At 40.6% G+C, this 20,784-nt stretch overlaps 1 protein-coding gene across 1 annotated transcript; it reads left to right on the top strand.

The window, feature by feature from the left end:
• Positions 1-8,443: 8,443 nt before the first annotated feature.
• LOC306647096 (olfactory receptor 7A17-like) lies at positions 8,444-9,463 on the top strand (the record flags this gene model as incomplete). The annotated part of the gene is made up of 1 exon (XM_079116120.1): positions 8,444-9,463. The coding sequence occupies one exon, from the start codon at positions 8,444-8,446 to the stop codon at positions 9,461-9,463; it is 1,020 nt and encodes a 339-aa protein (XP_078972246.1).
• Between the last annotated feature and the right edge of the window lie 11,321 nt (positions 9,464-20,784).

Genomic DNA, 20,784 nt, shown 5'->3' with positions numbered 1-20,784 from the left:
GTATGTCCTGATAATGAGTGAGAAGAATAAATCTGTAATAAGAAGTTTCCTAATAGAAGAAAAGTCAAGGACCCAATATCTTCACTACTGACTCTTAGCAAACTTTGAAAAATGAATAGCAAGTCTTCTCAGATTTTCCAAATAATTGAAGACATAAACACCTTCAAACTCATTCTACATGACCATCATCACTCAGACACCAAAACCAGTCAAAGACACAGAAGACTATAGGGCAACATCCCTAGTGAATGTCGATGTGAAAATCCTCAATAAAATGCCAACCAAACCCAACAGTACATCAGAAAGCCTCTACACCATGATCTTGTGAGATGGGCCAACATATGCAAATCAACAAATGTGAAAATCACATCAACAGAATGAAGGACAAAATTACCTCATCAGCTCAATGGATGCAGAAACAGCATTGAATAAAATTCAACATTCCTTTGTGGTAAAAATTCTCAACAAATTCGTAGAGAAGGAACATTCCTCAACACAATGAAAGTTATGTATGACAGACCCATGCTGATATCATGCCGAATGGGGAAAAGTTGAAAACTTTTCCTCGAGGACCTGAAACAAGAAAAGGTTGCCCACTCCAACTACTCATTCATTGAAGTACTGAACGTTTTAGCCAGAGCAAGTAGAAAAGAGAAATTATCATGGCATCCCAATTGGAAAAGAGGAAGTCAAATTACCCATTTGCTGATGACATGATTTTTTAGTTGATGTATAATGATACATGAATATGTGGTATAATGAAAATTTATGTGCAAAAAATAAAATCTATGTGCAATGATCAGATGAGTGTTACTAGTACTTCCCTCTCCTTAAACATCTATTGAGCACCTTTGTTCAAGGCAGGGAGTCCATGTCCTTGTGGAATTTCTGTTCTGTTATGGACTGCATGTTTCTGTGTCCTCTAAAATCTTATGTTGAGGTCCTAACTCCCAATGAGTTCACCTAACCCTTCTAAGCCCCATCTGCACCATTTTAAAATCAGGGTCTTAATAGCAGTGAACACAAAGATTGGAATTTAATAAAAACTAAAACGAATTGTATAAGTCACTAATCTTAGAACAATGTGTATAAAAGAATCTAAATATATCTCTGAATTACCAAATGCTGGATACGTACACGACCAAATCACAGTATTTGACTCGTGTTATGAACATAATATTTTGCTTGTTTGAGGAAGACTATCATGAAGCCAAGTATTGTAGAAGTCATGGTTTTCAGGGATCACAATTCATTCCCTTGTGGAAGAGAGGGGTAGGGAAGTGAGTAGCAATATCAGGCCTGGCATTCCCCATAGGCATCAAGGCTTTGGGGACCCAGGTTACCTCACCCAGAGGGCATCATCCACCATAGACCTTGGAGAAAACTTCAATTCCAGGTTGGGATTGGTATTAGGAGGTGAGCTCTCTGGAAGGCAGAAAAATTCATGAAGAATCATAACAAAGACTGATTCCCCTAAGATATAATTTGCTTGTCTGGAGGATACAGAGTCAGCAAGAAAAAATTCCACAGGGAAATGATGTGCTCAGGGTTGGAATAACAGGAGAGAAATGTGCCTAATGAGCAGACACACAGAGCTGTAAACATGGCTCATGTCTTTGTCCCTTGACATGTGTGACCTTGATCTGGATAGGAAGTGGTTGTTTGCCTTGGAGTCCTGTATCAGGTTCTGGGACTTGGGCTGGAAGACCTTCTGCTGCCTTGTCCATCAACATAGCTTCAGGCCCCTTCCCCACCTCTCCAGGGAGGAATTTGGACTTCCACACAGAGACTGTTTATTGAGAAAACACATCCAGGTGAGTCTTAGAGCCCAGAAGGTGCTGCAGGAAGGTAATGAGAGATTGAAAGTCAAGAACATTTACCTAAGGCTGCCTGAGAAGCAGCCTAGCCCAGAGCTGAGAAGCGTCTGTGGTTGCTTGCTGGTTTTCAGAATAATCGGTGGGGGTATTCATTTATCATGCAAAAAAGAGAAGTGAACACTAAAGTCAGCAATGCAAAGGTCACTGTAGACAGGGAGGTGATGGCCACGGAAGCCAGGTTAGCAATGGGAATGAGAGTGCCGAAGTGGTTCTCGTTGTAAGTGGAACAGGTGTCCAAGGACCTATGCAATTAATTGGGTGGAAAAGAAGGAGAGTGTGTTACCTGTAGAGGAAGAGAGCAGTGAAAGAACTTCTTATCTCTGTGGTGGGCTCCATTTTGATTAGCTTATTATTATCACCTACCCAATTTTTTTTTGCTTGCTATTTTAATCTTTTAATTTATTTTAATTATTTATACATGACAGTAGGAAGCACTTTGATACATCATATACAATGGAGTATAATTTCTCATTCTTCTGGTTATACATAATGTAGAATTCCACCAGTCATACAGTTATATATGTACATAGGGTAATAATGCCTGATTCACTCCACTCCTGTGTTCCCCTCCCCTCCCTTCACTTCCCTCTACCTAAAGTATCTCTATTCTTCCCTAGCCTCTTCCCATTGTAAATTAGCATCTGCATATCAGAGAAAACATTTGGCTTTTGTTTTTCTGAGATTGGCTTATTTCACTTAGCATGATATTCTCTAGCTCCATCCATTTACCAGAAAATGCCATAACTTCATTCTTCTTTCAGGCTGAGTGATATTCCATTGTATATATACATATACCAGATTTTTTTGATCCATTCACCTGTTGAAGGGCACCTAGGGTGGTTCCACAGTTCAGCTGTTCTGAGTTGAGCTGCTATAAACATCCATGTGACTGTAGTAATGCTGATTTTAAGTCTTTTTCACTTGCCCATTTTTTACAGTTTTCAGAATTTCAATGGAATTTTCCAGTTTTGGTGTTGGTCTTTTGACTTTGGGAGTGATATTTTTGGCCATAATCATTTTTTAATTTTATTTAGTGACATTATTCATATCACCTATTTCTGAGTTTCTTGACTTATATCAGGTGATTTTGAACTTGATGTGTAGTGTTCTAAATGTCCCTCTAAACTGTGTTGTTTAACTTCACTCTGGCCTTTGATCCCTCTGAATTTCTGTAAGGTATGTGAGGTCATGGACCAATCTCTTTTTCTTCCAGCTAAATAGTCATTTATGCCAACTTTCATTCAACTAGTCAAGCTTTTTCAACAAAGTTGTAATACAGCCTTGTCCCGTGCCAAATGTTCTTATGTACAGAGGCAGGATTCCTTGTTCATTCAATAAGTAGCAAAAATATCTGTATGTGCCTCTATATTTGGGGAATACTCTTTATTATATTCATTTATGTTTAGGTCTTCACCAATATAATTTTACACCTATCATGCCAGCACTGAATCATTGGTATTATAGATCTTCCTTCCCTTAATGCTTGATGCTACACTCAATTTTGTTTAATTTTGTAGTACTTAAAACCACCAAATTTAACCTGGTTTATTTCTCAACACCACCTCTTCCTTTACTTCATTGAAGATAATGCAGACATATCTGCATTCTGCTGTAAAAACAAAGGGGTGAACAGGGCCGGTAAGTCTCATTTCAACCTTGCATCAAAATGTTCAGACAGAGTTCAAGATGATAAAATCTTGTGACCTGATGTCCTTGGCATGCCCCACTCGCTGGATGGTCCTCAGTGCAGAAGGACAGACTTGCCATGGTGTGTGTGGAATTTCATAGACTGTAATCTAGGGAGGCCTTTGTCAGGTGAAGATCACAACCAGGACTAGACATGCCCACTGGATTTGTTCAGACTTCAAAACTGAAAGCCAAGGAATGATCTAGGAAAGATTCCACCTAAGAAAATGGAAGCAGGAGATGGGTATCTGCCCCACCAGCTGCTGTCCAGCTGGCGTCTGTCTGTGTCTGGCTTATTTCACTGATTGACAAATACCAACTGGTTTTCATTGTGGTATCTAAAAAAGTTGATCTCACAGAAGATGAGAGTAGAATCATTGTTTCTAGAGACTGGAGAGAGGAAGGGTACAAAAATGGGGAATCTGATCAGCAGGTCCAAAGTTACAGGGAACCAGGAGAAATAAATTTGGCTCTTTTATCACATAGTTAACAATGACATATTGTATATTTCCTAATAGGTTCAAGAGAGGGTTTTGAATAATCTAAGCACAATGAAACTGCAGCTATAAGAGGAGATGGATATACTCATTGCCCTGATTTGGCCATTACATGACGTACATGCATATTGGAACTTCACATTTTGCCCCATAAACTTCTGCAATTGTTGAGTCAATTAAATAAGACACAAACACCCCATTTGGTCAAATCAATATCCAATGACACAGGAAAACATCTCCTCTAATATTTCATACCAGAAAAATGCACATTTTTTTTGTCCTTTGTGCATTTCCTTTTTGTTACTTGACCAGATTTTCTGTATTTCCTCCTCCCTCTTTTCTTGCTGTGCTGGAACTGAACCCAGGCTGTTGTGCAGGCAAAACAAGTGCTCTGCCACTGAGTCTCATCTGCTGCCTGATGTTTTTGTTTGTTTGTTTGTTTGTTTGCTTTGGTATTTCTCTGTGAAACAGGCCAGAGCCCCCCCACCTGGGAGACCCTTACCATAATTAAGCAGAAACCCCCACCATATTTGTAGCATGTAATTTCCTCTTCTTCTCAGAAAGCTTCTTACACAGGATGTCAGAAAAGAGTTCTGCCTGCAAAGGATATTGTGGTTGGTAGTTTCCTCTTTTGTAAATCCCAGGTTTTCAGGAGAAAAAAAAACAACTTGTGAAGCTTGTGAAAAGCGCTTGTCATGTGAAACCTCCCAGCCCCTCCTCCCACTGGGTACAAAGTTCAAAGAATTTCCAAAATCTTTGTCCAGAGAATGTTTTAGGCAAGAGCCCTCTGGACCACCTACAGTCAATAACCCTGGTTCCTGCAAAATCCTTGGGTGTCCAGCCTCTTCCATCCCACATCATCTAAACACAGAATGGAAATGTAAATAAAAGGAAAATAGAACGAGCAAGAAAAGTAAAGAAATAAAAACTTAAAATTTTTCAAAAAGGAGAAAAAAAATCCATACTATAACAGTCATATACTAATGAAACCTCCCAGTCTTCAGTAGCCTGATGCATGAGAGGTACCTGACAATGAGCTTCTAGTCTCCAGCAGGTGTCTCAGGATGGGGTTTGCCCCACCTAAAGATGGGAGCTACGGCTTCCAGGACAATCCAAGATGGCTGCTCTGGCTTCCAAATGTGTTGGCAAATGGGGAGCTGCATCTCGGGGTGTGGGCATGGTCGGCTGGGTTTCCCGGAGGTGGGGTGCAGTTGGTTGGGTGCAGGTCCTGGAGGCAGAGTGCGGCCAGTCCAGCTGGGGTCCTACAGGTCCTGACTGTTGTCTCTAAATGGCAGAACCTACAGGTACTGTGACACTGAACTTCCAGGCAACAGCAGGCAGCTGGCAATCCACTGGCAGTCTACATTCAGTCTGCCGGCTACTGGTGAATGATCAGCAGGTGGACTTCAGGCGGTGGGTGATGAGCAGGTGAAAGGCAGGTGATGGGCAGGCAAGAGACAGACAAACAGGCAAATGGAGGATGATAGGCGGCAGTCAGTGAGCCATCTGCACTCAAAAAGTAGTTGATATGCTGGCACACTATGGGTAATCAAGGTGGACAAAAGGGATAAAGAGCAAGGGATCAATAAGCAGCAAAGACTGCCTCACAGAGAAACAGATATCCTCTGCTAGAAATCCAAGTTACAAAGTGACAAGGAAAGCAGCCACCCCCTAGTCCGCCATCTTGGATGTGAAAACACAGAGTGGAAAAGAGCCCTGCAGAAAGAAAGCTCAAATATGTCCTGTGTAGCGGATATTCACCAGCTGGGACTTCTGGGCACCTTTTCACGCCGATGTGAAAAAAGTGATTTGATATCAACAGTTTAACCAATGCACATTCCTTTCTAATAATGTGACTGGGGGTGAGGAGAACACAGTATGTTGTGTGTTTAAAGTGGCATTTGTGTGTGTGTGTCTATGTGTGTGTATGTGTGTATGTGTATGTGTGTGTGTGTGTGTTGTTTCTCCTTAGGGCTCAGAGGAGGTTTGAGAGAAGTGGGACCTGGGCTCAGTATATTGCAAGAAGATAAAAAATCAATCAACAATCAACAAATATATGAAAAAATGTTCTACATCTCTAGCAATTAGAGAAATGCTAATCAAAACTACTCTAAGATTTCATACCACTCCAAACAAAATGGCAATTATCAAGAATACAGGCAACAATAAACGTTGGCAAGGATGTCGGGGAAGATACACTCATACGTTGCTGGTGGGAATGCAAAATGGTGCAGCTGTTATGGAAAGCAGTATGGTGATTCCTCAGAACATTTGGAATGGAACCACCATTGGACCCAATTATCCCACTCCTTGGTTTATACCCGAAGTACTTAAATTCGACATACTAGTGATACACCCACATTAATGTTTATAGCAGCTCAATTTCACCATATCTAAAATGTGGAACCAAACTAGATTCCCTTCAACAGATGAATGAATAAAGAGAATGTGGTATATATGTGATGGAATATTACTCAGCTTTAAAGAATGAAATTATGGCATTTGCTGGTAAGTGGATGGACTTAGAGAATATCATGCTAAGCAAAATAAGCCAATCCCAAAAAAACAAAGCTGAACTTGTTCTCTGACATGCAGATGCTAATACCCAATAAGCGGTATGGCGCTAGGGAAGAATAGAGTTACTTTATATGGTAGAGGGGATTGAAGAGTGGGGTAGGGTGGTGTGGGGTGTGCAGGAGGGAAGAATAGTAGAGTGAAACAGACATTATTACCTCATGTTCATGTATGACTGCATGACCAATGTGATCCTGCATTATATATGATCATAAAAATGAGAGATTACACTCATTTTATGTATGATCTATCGTGATGTATAAATGCATTCTACTGTCATGTACAACTAATTAGAGCAAATTTTTTTTTTATTGTAAACAAATGGGATACATGTTGTTTCTCTGTTTGTACATGGCGTAAAGGCATACCATTTGTGTAATCATAAATTTACATAGAGCAATGTTGTTTGATTCATTCTGTTATTTTTTCCCTTCCCCCCACCCCTCCCACCCCTCTTTACCCTCTATACAGTAGTTCCTTCCTCCATATTTGCCCCCCTCCCTAACCCTAACTCTAACCCTTCCCTCCCCCCCATTATGTGTCATCCTCCACTTATCAGCGATATCATTCATCCTTTGGCTTTTTGAGATCGGCCTATCTCACTTAGCATGATATTCTCCAATTTCATCCATTTGCCTGCAAATGTCATAATTTTATCATTCTTTATGGCTGAGTAATATTCCATTGTATATATATACCACAGTTTCTTTATCCACTCATCAATTGAAGGGCATCTAGGTTGGTTCCACAGTCTGGCTATTGTGAATTGAGCAGCTATGAACATTGATGTGGCTGTATTTCTGTAGTATGCAGATTTTAAGTCTTTTGGGTATAGGCCAAGGAGTGGGATAGCTGGGTCAAATGGTGGTTCCATTCCAAGTTTTCTAAGGAATCTCCACACTGCTTTCCATAGTGGCTGCACTAATTTGCAGCCCCACCAGCAGTGTATGAGTGTACCTTTCTCCCCACATCCTCGCCAACACCTGTTGTTTAGAGCAAATTTTTTAAAATTTTAAAAGAGGCAACTCATAATACAAAGACCAGATCAAAAGGCAACAGAGGAAACAGCAAGGTGCCTCTGCTGTCCTGATCCTTGGCAGCACCACGGCTGTCTGTTCCTCCTCATCCTCCAGCACCCGCTTGTGTCCCTCTCCCTCTTACTCATCTTACTCTTCACTGGCCCCCATTGTCCCTGTACATCTGAATCAAGAACCTCCCGTGGGGCCTTCCCCTGCTTGCCCCTCTTGCCAGGTGCACACTTCTGCTCACTGTCTTCCTGGGGGTCTCCTTGCAAACCTCACTGCTCTGCTGGCCTTGCCCGAATCTCCAGGGCAAAACCATACCCCCTGTCTACTTTCTCCCTCACACTTGCTTGTGATTCTCCCTCCTTGTAACTGTCAGTGCATGACACGTCACGAGGATTTCTCTTCTTGTTTGTACTTGTGTTCACTGGCTCCTATTGTTTCTCCCCCTTTAGATGTAAGAACATTGCTTTTTCTAGCACTGATCATTCACTGCCTCTACAGTGCCTGGAACATGAGAATCACTAAATTTTATTTCTCAAATGCACAAAAGAAATACAAATCCATAACCTCTTGGGGAAAAGCTAAGTCTGACAGTAGGTCCAGTTCAGAGAGGACAAGGTCCTGTGAAGGAGAGCAGAGTCACACACAGAACAGAAATTCACATCTTGACTGTAGGACATAAATGACACCATTTCTTCCAGGTTCAGATTGCATAGCTGTGTCATGTCGTGTGACACAGAAAAGACATAATTGTGTCTCTTTTCCTCTTAGTTACATCAACCAAATGAGTCCAGAAAATGATACACAGATTTCAGAATTCCTTCTGCTGGGACTTTCAGAGAACCCAGAACTGCAGTCCCTGATCTTTGGGCTTTTCCTCTCCATGTACCTGGTCACTGTGCTGGGGAACCTGCTCATCATCCTGGCCACCATCTCAGACTCCCACCTGCACACGCCCATGTACTTCTTCCTCTCCAACCTGTCCTTTGTGGACATCTGCTTCACCTCCACCACCATCCCAAAGATACTGGTGAACATCCAGACACAGAACAAGGTTATTACCTATGCCGGCTGCATCACACAGATTCAGTTTTTTACATTATTTGCAGCGTTGGACAACTTCCTCCTGGCTGTGATGGCCTATGACCACTTTGTGGCCATCTGCCACCCCCTGCACTACACAGTCAGCATGAACCCCCATGTTTGTGGATTGCTGGTGCTGGCATCCTGGATCGTGAGTGTCCTGAATTCCTTATTACAAAGCTTAATGGTGTTGTGGCTCTCCTTCTGCACAAACATGGAAATCCCCCACTTTTTCTGTGAACTGAATCAGGTGGTCCACCTTGCCTGTTCTGACACTTTTCTTAATGACCTTGTGGTATGTCTTGCATCTGTGGTGCTGGGAGGTGGCCCCCTCACCAGCATCCTTTACTCCTACTGCAAGAGAGTGTCCAACATCCGAGCAATCTCTTCAGCTCAGGGCAGGTACAAAGCCTTCTCCACCTGTGCATCTCACCTCTCTGTGGTCTCCCTGTTTTATGGCACAAGCCTAGGTGTGTACCTCAGTTCTGCTGTGACCCAAAACTCACACTCTACTGCAACAGCCTCAGTGATGTACAGCGTGGTCACCCCCATGCTGAACCCCTTCATCTACAGTCTGAGGAATCAGGACATCAAGAGAGCTCTCAGGAGACTCTTTAGGAAGGCAACTATGAAAGGGGTGTTTCACCCAGGACTGGACAAATGCCTGAGTCGAAGGTCAAAGGTCAGAGCCAGTAATTGCGATTCTTGGATCAAATGGTAGAAGGACGATTTTCCTTTCTATTTGGTTCTGGAAAATTGTGTTCTTTAATTTCAAATTAAATTTAGTCACTTTCCTCTATACAATATGAATTTCTTTATGAAGGGTGGCCTCTCCCTAGAGCCTAGAGATGTCCCTTTGTCATTTCTCTACTTCTCAAAGTTTCCCACTATGTCGTCATAAATATTTGTATTTTCATGTGTCATGGGTTAACCTGTATTTCTTAATAATAATTTCTTCATGTGTGGCATATATCATACCAAGGTTTTTTGTTGTTGCCGTAATCTTAGATAGTCATGAGTTTTATTCACTCGTATCAGGAAAACACATTTGGCCACTTAGGGCCTTTTCTGCAGTTTATAGAAGTGTCTCTCTTTTGTTCGCTGACCACTGCTTTAACTTCCCTTTCAGAGAATGTAGACTTTAACATCCTCCTGGGTTTTATAAGTGGTCTTTGGGTTTCATTCTTCTCATGGGATCATGTTTTGTTTTTAGCTCATTGTTTACTGTGTCTACTATCTTCACTGGTAAAAATTAGTTATCAAAGATCTGACTGCATTGGGAGTCTGTGGCAAGCACAAATCTGACCAAATAAACTGAATCATTGTGGACTTGAAGTCAGAGAGGAATGCAATGAAGCAAATTTCAAATCATGCATCGTATTACTGTGTCAAAGATTTATTTTGCAAACTGTACATTTACTCATTGATGCAAGATTGGCATTTCTATGGAAAGGGGCTTGTTCATCGGAAGAACGGATTGTTGGCATCTTTTATGTTTTTTCTTCTTTTTTTTATTTTTTTTTTTTGGTATTAGGGCTTGAACCCAGGGGTGCTTAACTAAAGCTAAATCCCAAGCCCTTTTTATTTTTTATTTTCAGACAAGGTCTCTCAGAGTTTCTGAGGCTGGTCTCCAACTTGAGATCCTCCTTCCTCAGCCTCCTGAGTCGCTGGGACTACAGGCATGCACCACTGTGCCTGGCTATCTTTTAAGTTTTATTATAAATTAATTTACCTACTTCTTCTTGAACATTTTCAATACTGCCTACAAATAAGACTCTTTTCCATTGCACTAAATCGAATACTTCACTTTTCTAAATTTTACCACAATAAAAGATGAGATAAAGAACAATGTCATCTATTATCAACCTTTTTTTATGCTCAGCATTTTCTTCTGTCTTCTTGATCACAGAATGCTCACAAAAGTGCTCCAGTTCCTGCCCAGTCATGTAATTCAGGGTCCCACATTTTTCTGCACACAACTGCATGTGCTTGTGTCCTCTCCTGGCTGCCCTGCAGGAAATCTCAGTAGTCACTTTTTAATACAGTTATCTGAAGTCAATGTGGAAGGCAGAGCAGTTGGGAATGCTGTCTTCACCTATCAGAAGCAATGCAAAAGCAAGTAGCAGCAGACAATCACCACAGACTTCCTTTTGATTATGTTATGGTTTCAGTTAGCTACTGCTACACATCCACCCCTCCTAAAACCAAGTGCGTCAGTACAACACCATTTGTGATTGAATGGAACAGTATGCCAGAGAAAACCCCTAAGTGCTGACAATATTTGGAGCAACAGGGACCTCTATTAATAATGGGGGGGAATGCAAAATATTATGACCAATGTAGCATGTGGTTTGGTGTTTTCTTACCCAGTTAGAAAATATTGTTACCATATAATCCAGCAATTGCACCCATATCATCTGCCAATATCATTTGAAAACTTACACCCACCTGTGCAAAAACAAAGACAGAAACAAACTACCTGCACACAAATAACTTACAGTGGGTTTATTCATAATTGTCCAAATTTGGAATCAGCCAAGATGCCTGTCATAGGTAAATGGACAATCAGACAGTGGGTGCATCCACACACTGGAAAATTCATTCTCCAGAAATAGAAAGGAATGAGCTCTCAAGTCTCAAAAAGAACCAAGGAAACTTAAATGTTCATTGCTAAAGAAAAAAGCCAATCTCGAGAGGCTGCAGAGTGAGTGAGTCCAATAGCATGGCACAGGGTTGCAGGTGCTGCTCAGTGGTAGAGTGTTTGCATTGCTCACGAAGGCCCTAGGTGTGCTCTCCAGCACCACAAAAATAATAACAACAACAAGAAGGAAGCACACAGAATAAACAACCAAATCTTATGAAATTCTGGAAAAGATATAACTATAGAGATAAAAAAAAAATCAGCGTTTGCCAGGGATTTGGGGGAAGGTAGGGAGAGATGAATAGGTATGAATGAGAAGAACTTTAGTATAGTGAAATTGTTTCATGTGACCCTGTAATGGTGAATAAACATCATTACACATTTGTCAAAAGCCACAGAATGTACAGCTTAGAGATTGGACTACCTTGCACACTCTGCACTTTAAAAATAATAAAAATTATAATAGTCATATCAATTATAATGAAAGTTCCACAAAGGTAGCCAGTGTGCTGAGGGAGATGAGCAAGAGGGAGGGGGACGAGAGGTGGTGAGAGAGAAGACTGAAGATCCAGGCTGCCTCTGTGTGTAGTGAGGACCCCTGGAGTCCCTCAGGCCAGGCGTTGTTGCTACAAAGCTGTCCTGTGAAGTGAGATGCAGCCTCTCTAACTCCATTTGCTACCTTGATCAGGCCTGTGTATTATGAGTCACCTCCTGGAATATATGTTGAGCCCGGTCCCCTTTCTCTGAATCTTGTTCTCACACTTAATGGCAAACACACACACACACACACACACACACACACACACACACACACACACATGCAGCACATGCAGTACATGGTCCTCCCAGGAACATGTTGGTACCACACTATTCTCAACTCCACCATTAGAAAGTTGTCAATAGCAGACTATCTTTCCCTTAAAGAATGCACAAGTGGAGACTGGGGTTGTGGCACAGTGGCAGAGTGCTTGCCTGGCATGTGTGAGGCCCTGGGTTCAATCCTCAGCACCACATATAAATAAATGAATAAAATAAAGGTTTATCAACATCTAAAAAACTTTTTATAAAAGAATGCATAAATGACCCCCAGAAATTCCAGTTCCTACATCCCTCATGCATGAGTGTATTTGGGTTCCATTGGATATGGCCATTTTCTGCTATATTTTAAAAAGAAAACATTTAAAATCTGATTAAGAAACAGTAGAGAGGAATAAATTAGGCCTGATTGGGATAGGAAGGGCTAATAAACTCAGATATTCCCTGAGAGACTCTAAACAACAGAAGATTTCCTTACTTCTGGAAACATTCCAACTATCATCATATACCCTTGATGATAAGAAGAAATCATGAAAGAATGAAAACAAATTTATGCATAAGACAAATGCAAAATGCAGTGCTATCTTTTTTTAGATCAAGACATTTACAGATTGAACATTCCAAGACCAAAAAAAAAAAAAGAGAGGGAATAAACCAAAAAAAATTTTAAAAAGCAACCAGAGCTATGCATTGTTTATATAAGAAAACAGAAAACTTGGGCTTTTTGTGCATATTCCATCTATATTTGACCAACTGGTTTTTATATGATCCAACAGTAGATGCAGCAGTCCCCTGCCTCCTCCCTCCCTTTTATTTTAGTTTCTTGTCACTTTCATGTGTCATTAGACAATCACTCTTCTTTTAGTTTTGTATGGATGTGTATTGTTTTGCGGAATGGTGGGTTTCATTGTGGCATATTCATTAAGATATAGAAAACAAAGTCTATCACATTTTTGTCTGGCATCTTTCTTTGCTTTGTGTTTCAATCTCCTTTTTGAAAAATCCAGCAGGTAGCCTCCAGCACTGGATCTGTTCTTCTTCCAGTGGACAAAGACCTCCCTAGACCATATTCTGTAAAATTCTATGCACACCTTGATGCCTCTATCCTTCTACACAGGTGACATTTTTTGTATATTTGTCCCTGAAGACAGGAACCAGACCCACGATGGTCCCACTGTTCACCAGGATAATAAAAGATTCAAATGAGCAGGGACTTCAACCATTTTGCTGGCATTTGTATTTTGGCAGGACTCTGTAAAGATATGCACCTTATGTAGAAAAATAGGGAAGAAAAGAATTTTTCCAATAAACAGCATTGTGGGGGAAGACATCTGGGTAATACAGTGCTTCAGTGTTCATCAACAGATGGATGGATAAAGAAAATGTGGTGTATAGACACAAGAAAGCATTAGTCAGCCATAAAAAAGAATAAAATACTGTAATTTGCAGCAAAATGAATGGAGTTAGAGAACACCATGTTGAGAAAATAAGCCAGATGAAGTAAGACAAGCAGCAATATGTGTGCTCCTTCTCATACGTAGAAACAAAAAAATTATTCTTTTTAGTTATGCATGACATAGAATGTATTTTGACATATTGTGCATACTTGGAGGATAACTTCCCACTCCTGCCGTTGTATATGATATGGCATTACACTGGCCATGCGTTCATATGTAAACATAGGAAAGTTATGTCCAATTCATTCTATGTCTCCTCTTCCCATTCTCCTCTCCCTTCCCTTCAATTGCCTTTGTCTAATTCAAGGAACTTCTATTCTTCCAATCCCAAACTTACTGTGAGTTAGCATCCACACATAAGAGAGAACATTTGATCATTGGTTTTTCTGGATTGCCTTATTTCACTTACCATCATAATCTCCAGTTCCATCCATTTACTGGCAAATGCCATTATTTCATTCTTTATGGATGAGTATTTTTCTATTGTGTGTACTTACCACACTTTCTTTATCCATTCATCAATTGAAGGACACCTAGTTTGGTTCCATAGATTAGCTATTGTGAATTGAGCTGCTATAAACATTGATGTGGCCACATCACTGAGCATGCTGATTTTAAGTCCTTTGGATATATGCCAAGGAGTAGAATAACTGGGTCAAATGTTGATTCCATTCCAGGAAAGGTCTCCCATGTTCTTTGATAGGCAGAATTAATATTGTCAAAATACCCGTTCTACCAAAAGTGCATACAGATTTAATGCAATTCCTATTAAAATTCCAATGATGTTCTTCATAGAAATAGAAAAAGAAATCATGACATTCATTTCGAAAAATACTCTTTGCCAAGAATAGCCAAAGCAATCCTTAGCAAGAAAAGTGAAGCAGGAGGCATCACACTACCAGAACTTAAGTTACACTACAGAGCTATAGTTACAAAAATGGCATGGTATTGACACCAAAACAGACATGTAGACCATTGGTACAGAATAGAAGGCACAGAGACAAACCCACATAAATACTAGAAAAAGGCACAATAAACATACATTGGAGAAAAGATAGCCTCTTCAATAAATGGTGCTGGGAAAACTGGAAATCCATATGTAGCAAAATGAAATTAAACCCCTATCTCTCACCCTGCACAAAACTCAACTCAAAGTGAATCAAGGATTTTGGCATTTAACCAGAGATCCTGTGCCTACTAAAAGAAAAAAGAAGCCCAACTCTCCATCATGTCAGCTTAGGAACTGAATTCCTCAACAATACTCCTAAAGTGCAAGAAGAAAAATAAAGAATCAATAAAAGGAATGGTATCAAACTAAAAATATATCCCTTGTCATAGAAGAGTGATCCCCAGGACTTGGGGAGAGTGCAGGAGGCAGGGCAAGGTGAGTCTGGCTGGGCACGCTCAGTGCACATCATAGGCATGTATGGAAACGTCCAGGAATCCCACTAATGTGCATGATTGACATGTGTTACAACTAATCACTTAAAAATAAAACAAAAGAGACTTTTAATGTTCTCACCATCAAAAAAAAAAAAAAAGAATTGGCCAGTTGATAGTTCGTTAGCTTGATTGAGTCTTTGTATGATGTATACAGAGATCAAAACATCACATTTATCCCATAGTATTTACACATCTTATTTCTTAAAAATATAAGGGATTAAAACAATACATTTTAGCTGAACCTGAATAAAGCAACGTATAAATCTACCTGTGGACAAACCATCTTAAAACTAATGCAAGAAACTCAGAAGAAAGAAGATAAACATCTATTAAAGTGAGATGCTTTAAATTATGGGCAAAATTAATTTTTCAAAAGTCAATAGAAGAATAATAATCTGTAAATATCTTTTGAAATGCTGATGACTGTAGTTAAATAGGCATATAAAAATAATCAGCCAATCAAAATGGTGATCAGATTTTGGATATTTGCTCCAAATGAGTCACAGTGTAAGAAAGCAATGAAAGTTTCCTTCAAATTTACTAGACTGGGGAAAAAAACAAACTTCAAAACCTGTCACATTGGATTAGAACTTTTAAAATAGCCAATGTGGATGCTAAATTTGCTGGAAGCATCAGAAAGTTTGGGGAAAACATCTGGATATGGTTATAAATTTGGAAAATGCCAATATTTGTTATCATGGAGCTTCTCAGATTCAGCACAGCTGAGATCCAGGGCCAGGTCACCGGGTAGCAGGCAGCCTTCCAATGCTCCACACCCCCTCCCCAGTGCACAGACAGAAGGAGGTTCCTCAGGAAATCAGGAGAGCTTATGGAGAAGCAATAATAAAAATGAGTCATTTGACTTCTAACCTGGTCACAAGGGAAGAGAGAAGCCCAAGAATTATTTTCTTTCTTTCTGCCCAGACCAGTGCCCAACAGGGAAATCAACAAGAGGTAAATGGACCTAATGAGCAGATCTAGGAAGCTGTAAATATCTCTTCTGCTATTCTCCCTCAGTGTGTGCAAACTTGGGAAGGACAGGACCTGGTGACTGCTTTTGATGTCAAAAATCTATCCTGTCCACCAATACATCGCTTTTTCCTGCTGTCTTGTCTGGGACCTTCCATCTCTATCACCAACCATCCAAGGTAGAATTCAAGCTTCAGAGATCTTCTTCTCGGAGACCCCCATTTAGGTGAGCCTGGGCATCTGCAGCAGGAAAGGTTTAGAGAGAATGGTAGTGAAGTCACCTAAGAGCCAATCCAACTTAGTCCAGTGATGAGAAATGGTGGCACCTGTCTGCTTGATTGACTAATGAATGCGGCATTAATATATCCATAGGCTAAAATGAAAAGTGTCTGTTAGATTCAGCCATGCGGAAATGATTGTTCACAGTTCAGTGATGGGAAGAGAAGTCCAGTTTGCAGTCTGTGGAGGAGTGGGAGGCATAGAGTGGTGCTAGCAAGTTTTATACCTAAGGGAGGAGGAAAATTGAGAAAGCAGGAGGCATATGAGGACTCTGTTAAAATACTTTAATATTGGAAGCATTGGGTATATTTTGTCATTAAAAAGATATGGTCAATGCATGACTTGCAACTTCTACTTAAGGACCCCAGTTTATGATCACACACTCTGCAGTTTTATCTCAAACTGTGTTGCTGCATGTGCTGATGCAAAAAACATTCAGTAGGTGAAAAGCACACAATTATGAGCTTGTCTTTGTAATTATTCCCTTTCTCATGAGGTTGCATACATTGTGAGTTTGTTAGACATGAGCTTCCTCTATTGCAAAGAGTCTGCAACCTCTTTGCTCTTGTGTGGTGGATTTGCAGGTTTTTATTCTTGTGGGTGATTGCCCTCTTTCAAACATAAGAATTGAAGGGTTTGGGGGTTTTGTTGTTGTTATTGTTGTTGTCGTTGTTGTTGTCGTCATTGTTACTGTTTTAGCCAACTTTTGCTATTCACTATTTAGGTTCTTTGTATTCATAGACATATTTGGGGAGAATGCATCAACCTTTATTAGTTTCAATTGGTCAGAACCATCAATTGGTCACATTGTAGATCCCTCCCCAATTTGCTTTTTTTAAATGTTTTTATTTGTGCATTATGGTTATAAACAATAGTGGGGTTCATTTTGCTTTCTACATCCTGACTGGCAATTAATCACCTTCTAGGTGAGTTGCCATCTCATCTCAAGCATCTTTTTAAAATGTTTATTGACATAATCATTTGCACATTTATGGAATACAATGTGATAAGTTGATGGGTGGACACTATGTTAAGGATCAAATCAAGGTCCTTTGTTTTTCCATCTCCTTAAACATTCATCACTTTGTTGTGTTGGGAGCTTTCTAACACCTCTCTTCTGGTCTTTAGAAAATATGTAACAACTGTAGTCAAGTGTGGTCACGCTGCTGTGCTGCAGAACATCAGGACTTTCTCCACCTCTAACCACAGTGTGTACCTGTTATCCAGCCCCACTCTGTGTTCCTTCCCTTCCACTTCTAATCCTCTGAGGATCACTATCCTACTCCACTTCTATGAGACTGACTTCGTGAATTAGAAACCCACATGAATATGACTATGCTTGATCTCTTTTCTTTGATAATGTGTTTTATATTTTAATTCAATTTTATTTGAAAGAGTTGTTTTAAATCCACTATCATTAACCTGGCTTTATTTCCTCTGCCATTCTATTTCTACACTATTAATTTCTTAACATTTGTTCCCCCAAAATGCACAACTTGTGAAACCACAAAGTAGACAAAGCCTGCATCACCCCTGATTGCTTGGGTCTTACTTTGTAATGAAAAGGCAGAGCACACCTGAGCTAGCACATGCAAGATGCGATACCATTGGGGATGAATCGGACGGAGAGAGGGGACAGACTGTCAGTCTCGTGTGGGTTTAGAGTACATTGTGGGGAGGTCTTTGCACGATGGATGAGACAAGATGCGGACTAGCATGCATGTGCCCCTTGGATTTGTCCAAAAGACATCAAAACACAAAAGTCTGAGGAAACAATAAAAATACTCCACAGAAAACCGTGAGTCAGAAGGACTTGCCTCATTTTCTTTAGACTTGAAACACAAAGAAATGATAGGTGTTTAAGGAAATGGAAATGCAACTCAACCTGACTTGAACATCCTACACTGCAAACACATCCTGAATGATCACACTGTACCCCTTAAATACATACAACTATTGTGCAGCCATTAAGATAAATTTTTAAAACCACACCTAGTTTAGCCAAATGACTGTGACCTGAGTAATCATTAGGCCTGGGGCTACCATGGTTCCCTAGTGAGTCAGGTGGGGCTGGCTCCATCTGCACCGGGTGGGCTCCTGAGTATGGAGGTCACTTCCGCAACAGCTGCCCGGATGTTCTCCTGACAACCTGCCTGTCTGCTGGGCTCTTCATTTATGTGCTTTCCCCCATGAGCAGGAATTGGCCTTCCTTTTAAAGTGTTCTTCCCTTTCATTCCAACCTTTTTGATGTATTTAACAGAAGATATAGCCTTCCATTTATTTAGATTACCATTAATTTATTTCAGCATGGTCTAACAGTTTTCTGGGTTGCAATCGTGTACCTAATTTCTTAAGTTTCTTCCTAGGTATTGATTTTTTTAATATTTTATTTAGAGGCAGAGTCTTGCTAAGTTGCTGAGACTGGCTTTGAACTTGCAATTCTCCTGTCTCAGCCTCCCAAGCAGCCTGGGGTTATGGGCTGCATCCATTTCTTTCTTTCCTTTTTTCTTTCACAAAGTAACACCAAGGTCTTGAAAGAGTAAAAGACATTATCCGGATGAAGAAGGAGTGAAGAATTCCAAATAGACACTGGGTAAGACTCTCAGCAGAGGTGAATAAGTAAGTACTGAAGCTCTTTCTTCTGTGAAGTTGGGAGGTGGGTGATCCATGTGAGCAGAGCAGGGCAGAGTAAGGGTCAGGCTCTGGAGTTGGTCAGAGAGCCCACGCCACTCCTAGTGTTTGAAGCTACAGACCTCTCCTACATTTTCCAGCAGGAATCACAGGGGCTGGGATTTGGAGGGTCATCCTTGTAATGTGCAAATTGCTGCTAGGGATGAAGTTGTTCTTATCAAACTCAGACAAAATTCAGAAATGGTAAATCATGAAAGGGGAACTCATGCTCTGCCTATTTCAGATGTCAACTATCTCAAGAAATTCCTAAAATATAACCCTAGCAGAAAGTCCTTTGCAAACCCCATGCTTTACATGCCTGGCTTGGACAGCAGATTCCTGCAACAAAGTTTATCTTGCACCTTGTTTAAAACTGAAACAATTTAAGCAACATGCACTCCCCAAGGGGCTTCCGTCTCCAGGATCAAGTCTACCTTGTATCCAAAGCTTACATTAATTTCTCCCTTTTGCTGAGAAAGCTTCCCTTACTTGTGCCTCTTCTGGTACACCCATGGTACACCTAGATTATAATCTATTGACTCATTCCCAAATGAATTATTTTTGGAGATATTTCTCTTTGTTGTATCTTTCAGGTTTTACAGTAACATAGAACGATCTTTCTGGGTCAATATGAATAGGATGTCAGGGAACTGAACTTGAAGGAATGAGGACATTAGAGAGGAAGAAACCAAGAGTTAGCCTATGTCACCACCAGTGACAGATGTACATAAAGGAGCTATGCTGAGGATTCTACCTGTATTGGTTAAGTTACATAAATCATATACATGGGAGGATGTGTACTACTGTCCCCAATGTACCGGTGAGTGTACTGACATTTATAATTCCTGGGTGAGCTCTCCAAGTTCATGTAGCTCCTATGTGATCCATATAGGATTTAAAACTTGGTTTTCTTCTGTTGGCTCTCCACGTCCAAGTAGTTACCATTTGATCCATATAGGATGTAAAACCTGGTTTTCTGATTCTGTGAGTTCTGTATTTAATATTATGCATCAACTCATTTTATCATTTCGTCTCTACTTCTGTTGTACTTTGTATATTTCTATTGTGGATTTTCAGTTGAGTCCCTTCACTCATTTGCACTGAACAGATGTGTCTCCTCTCTCTTTCAGATAACCAGGGCTTCGCTGCCTCCCAACTCACTCTGTGCATGAAGAACAGGAAAGCAGAGCCGGCCTCCAGCACCAAGGACGCCCTCCTTCACCAGAGACTGTCAGGGCCTCCGAGTGTGGTCAGTATCCTCATCCCTCACGCCCCTCTCAGCACTCTTTCTGTTTACTGAGCAGATTATTGGTTTATGTGTCCCTAAATCCAGGGCACAAAATGGTCATATCATGATTTGCACACCCATGGGAGGCTTACCATCTGGACTTTGTAGATGGAGTTGTCTACGTGTTTAGGGGAAATATATTCTGATGTGAACGTCTTCCTTGGTATCCATTCTTCTAATCAGTGTGACTGGGACTGAGAAAAACTTGTGGTAATATAGACTTAGGAGGTGACAGTTGGAGGTGGTGTGTGTGTGTGTGTGTGTGTGTGTGTGTGTGTGTGTATGCGCGCGCGCGCGCGTGCACCTGTGTGTGTCTCATGGTCGGGTGGGCAGTCCTCAGGGTGGGGTTGCCTAAAGTTTTATATCCCATAATCTAACTCCTACAGATGTCTAAATGTTAACCAGATGATGGAAATAAAGAGGGAAATATTAGTTTGAAAGACACCTTTGAAATGAAATCAAATGCAAGGCACAGCCTG

This window comes from Sciurus vulgaris (genome assembly GCF_902686455.1).
Source record: "Sciurus vulgaris genome assembly, chromosome: 16".
Lineage (NCBI taxonomy): Eukaryota > Metazoa > Chordata > Mammalia > Rodentia > Sciuridae > Sciurus > Sciurus vulgaris.
Note: the sequence above shows the minus strand (reverse complement) of the source record. Positions and strands in the feature narration are given on the sequence as shown.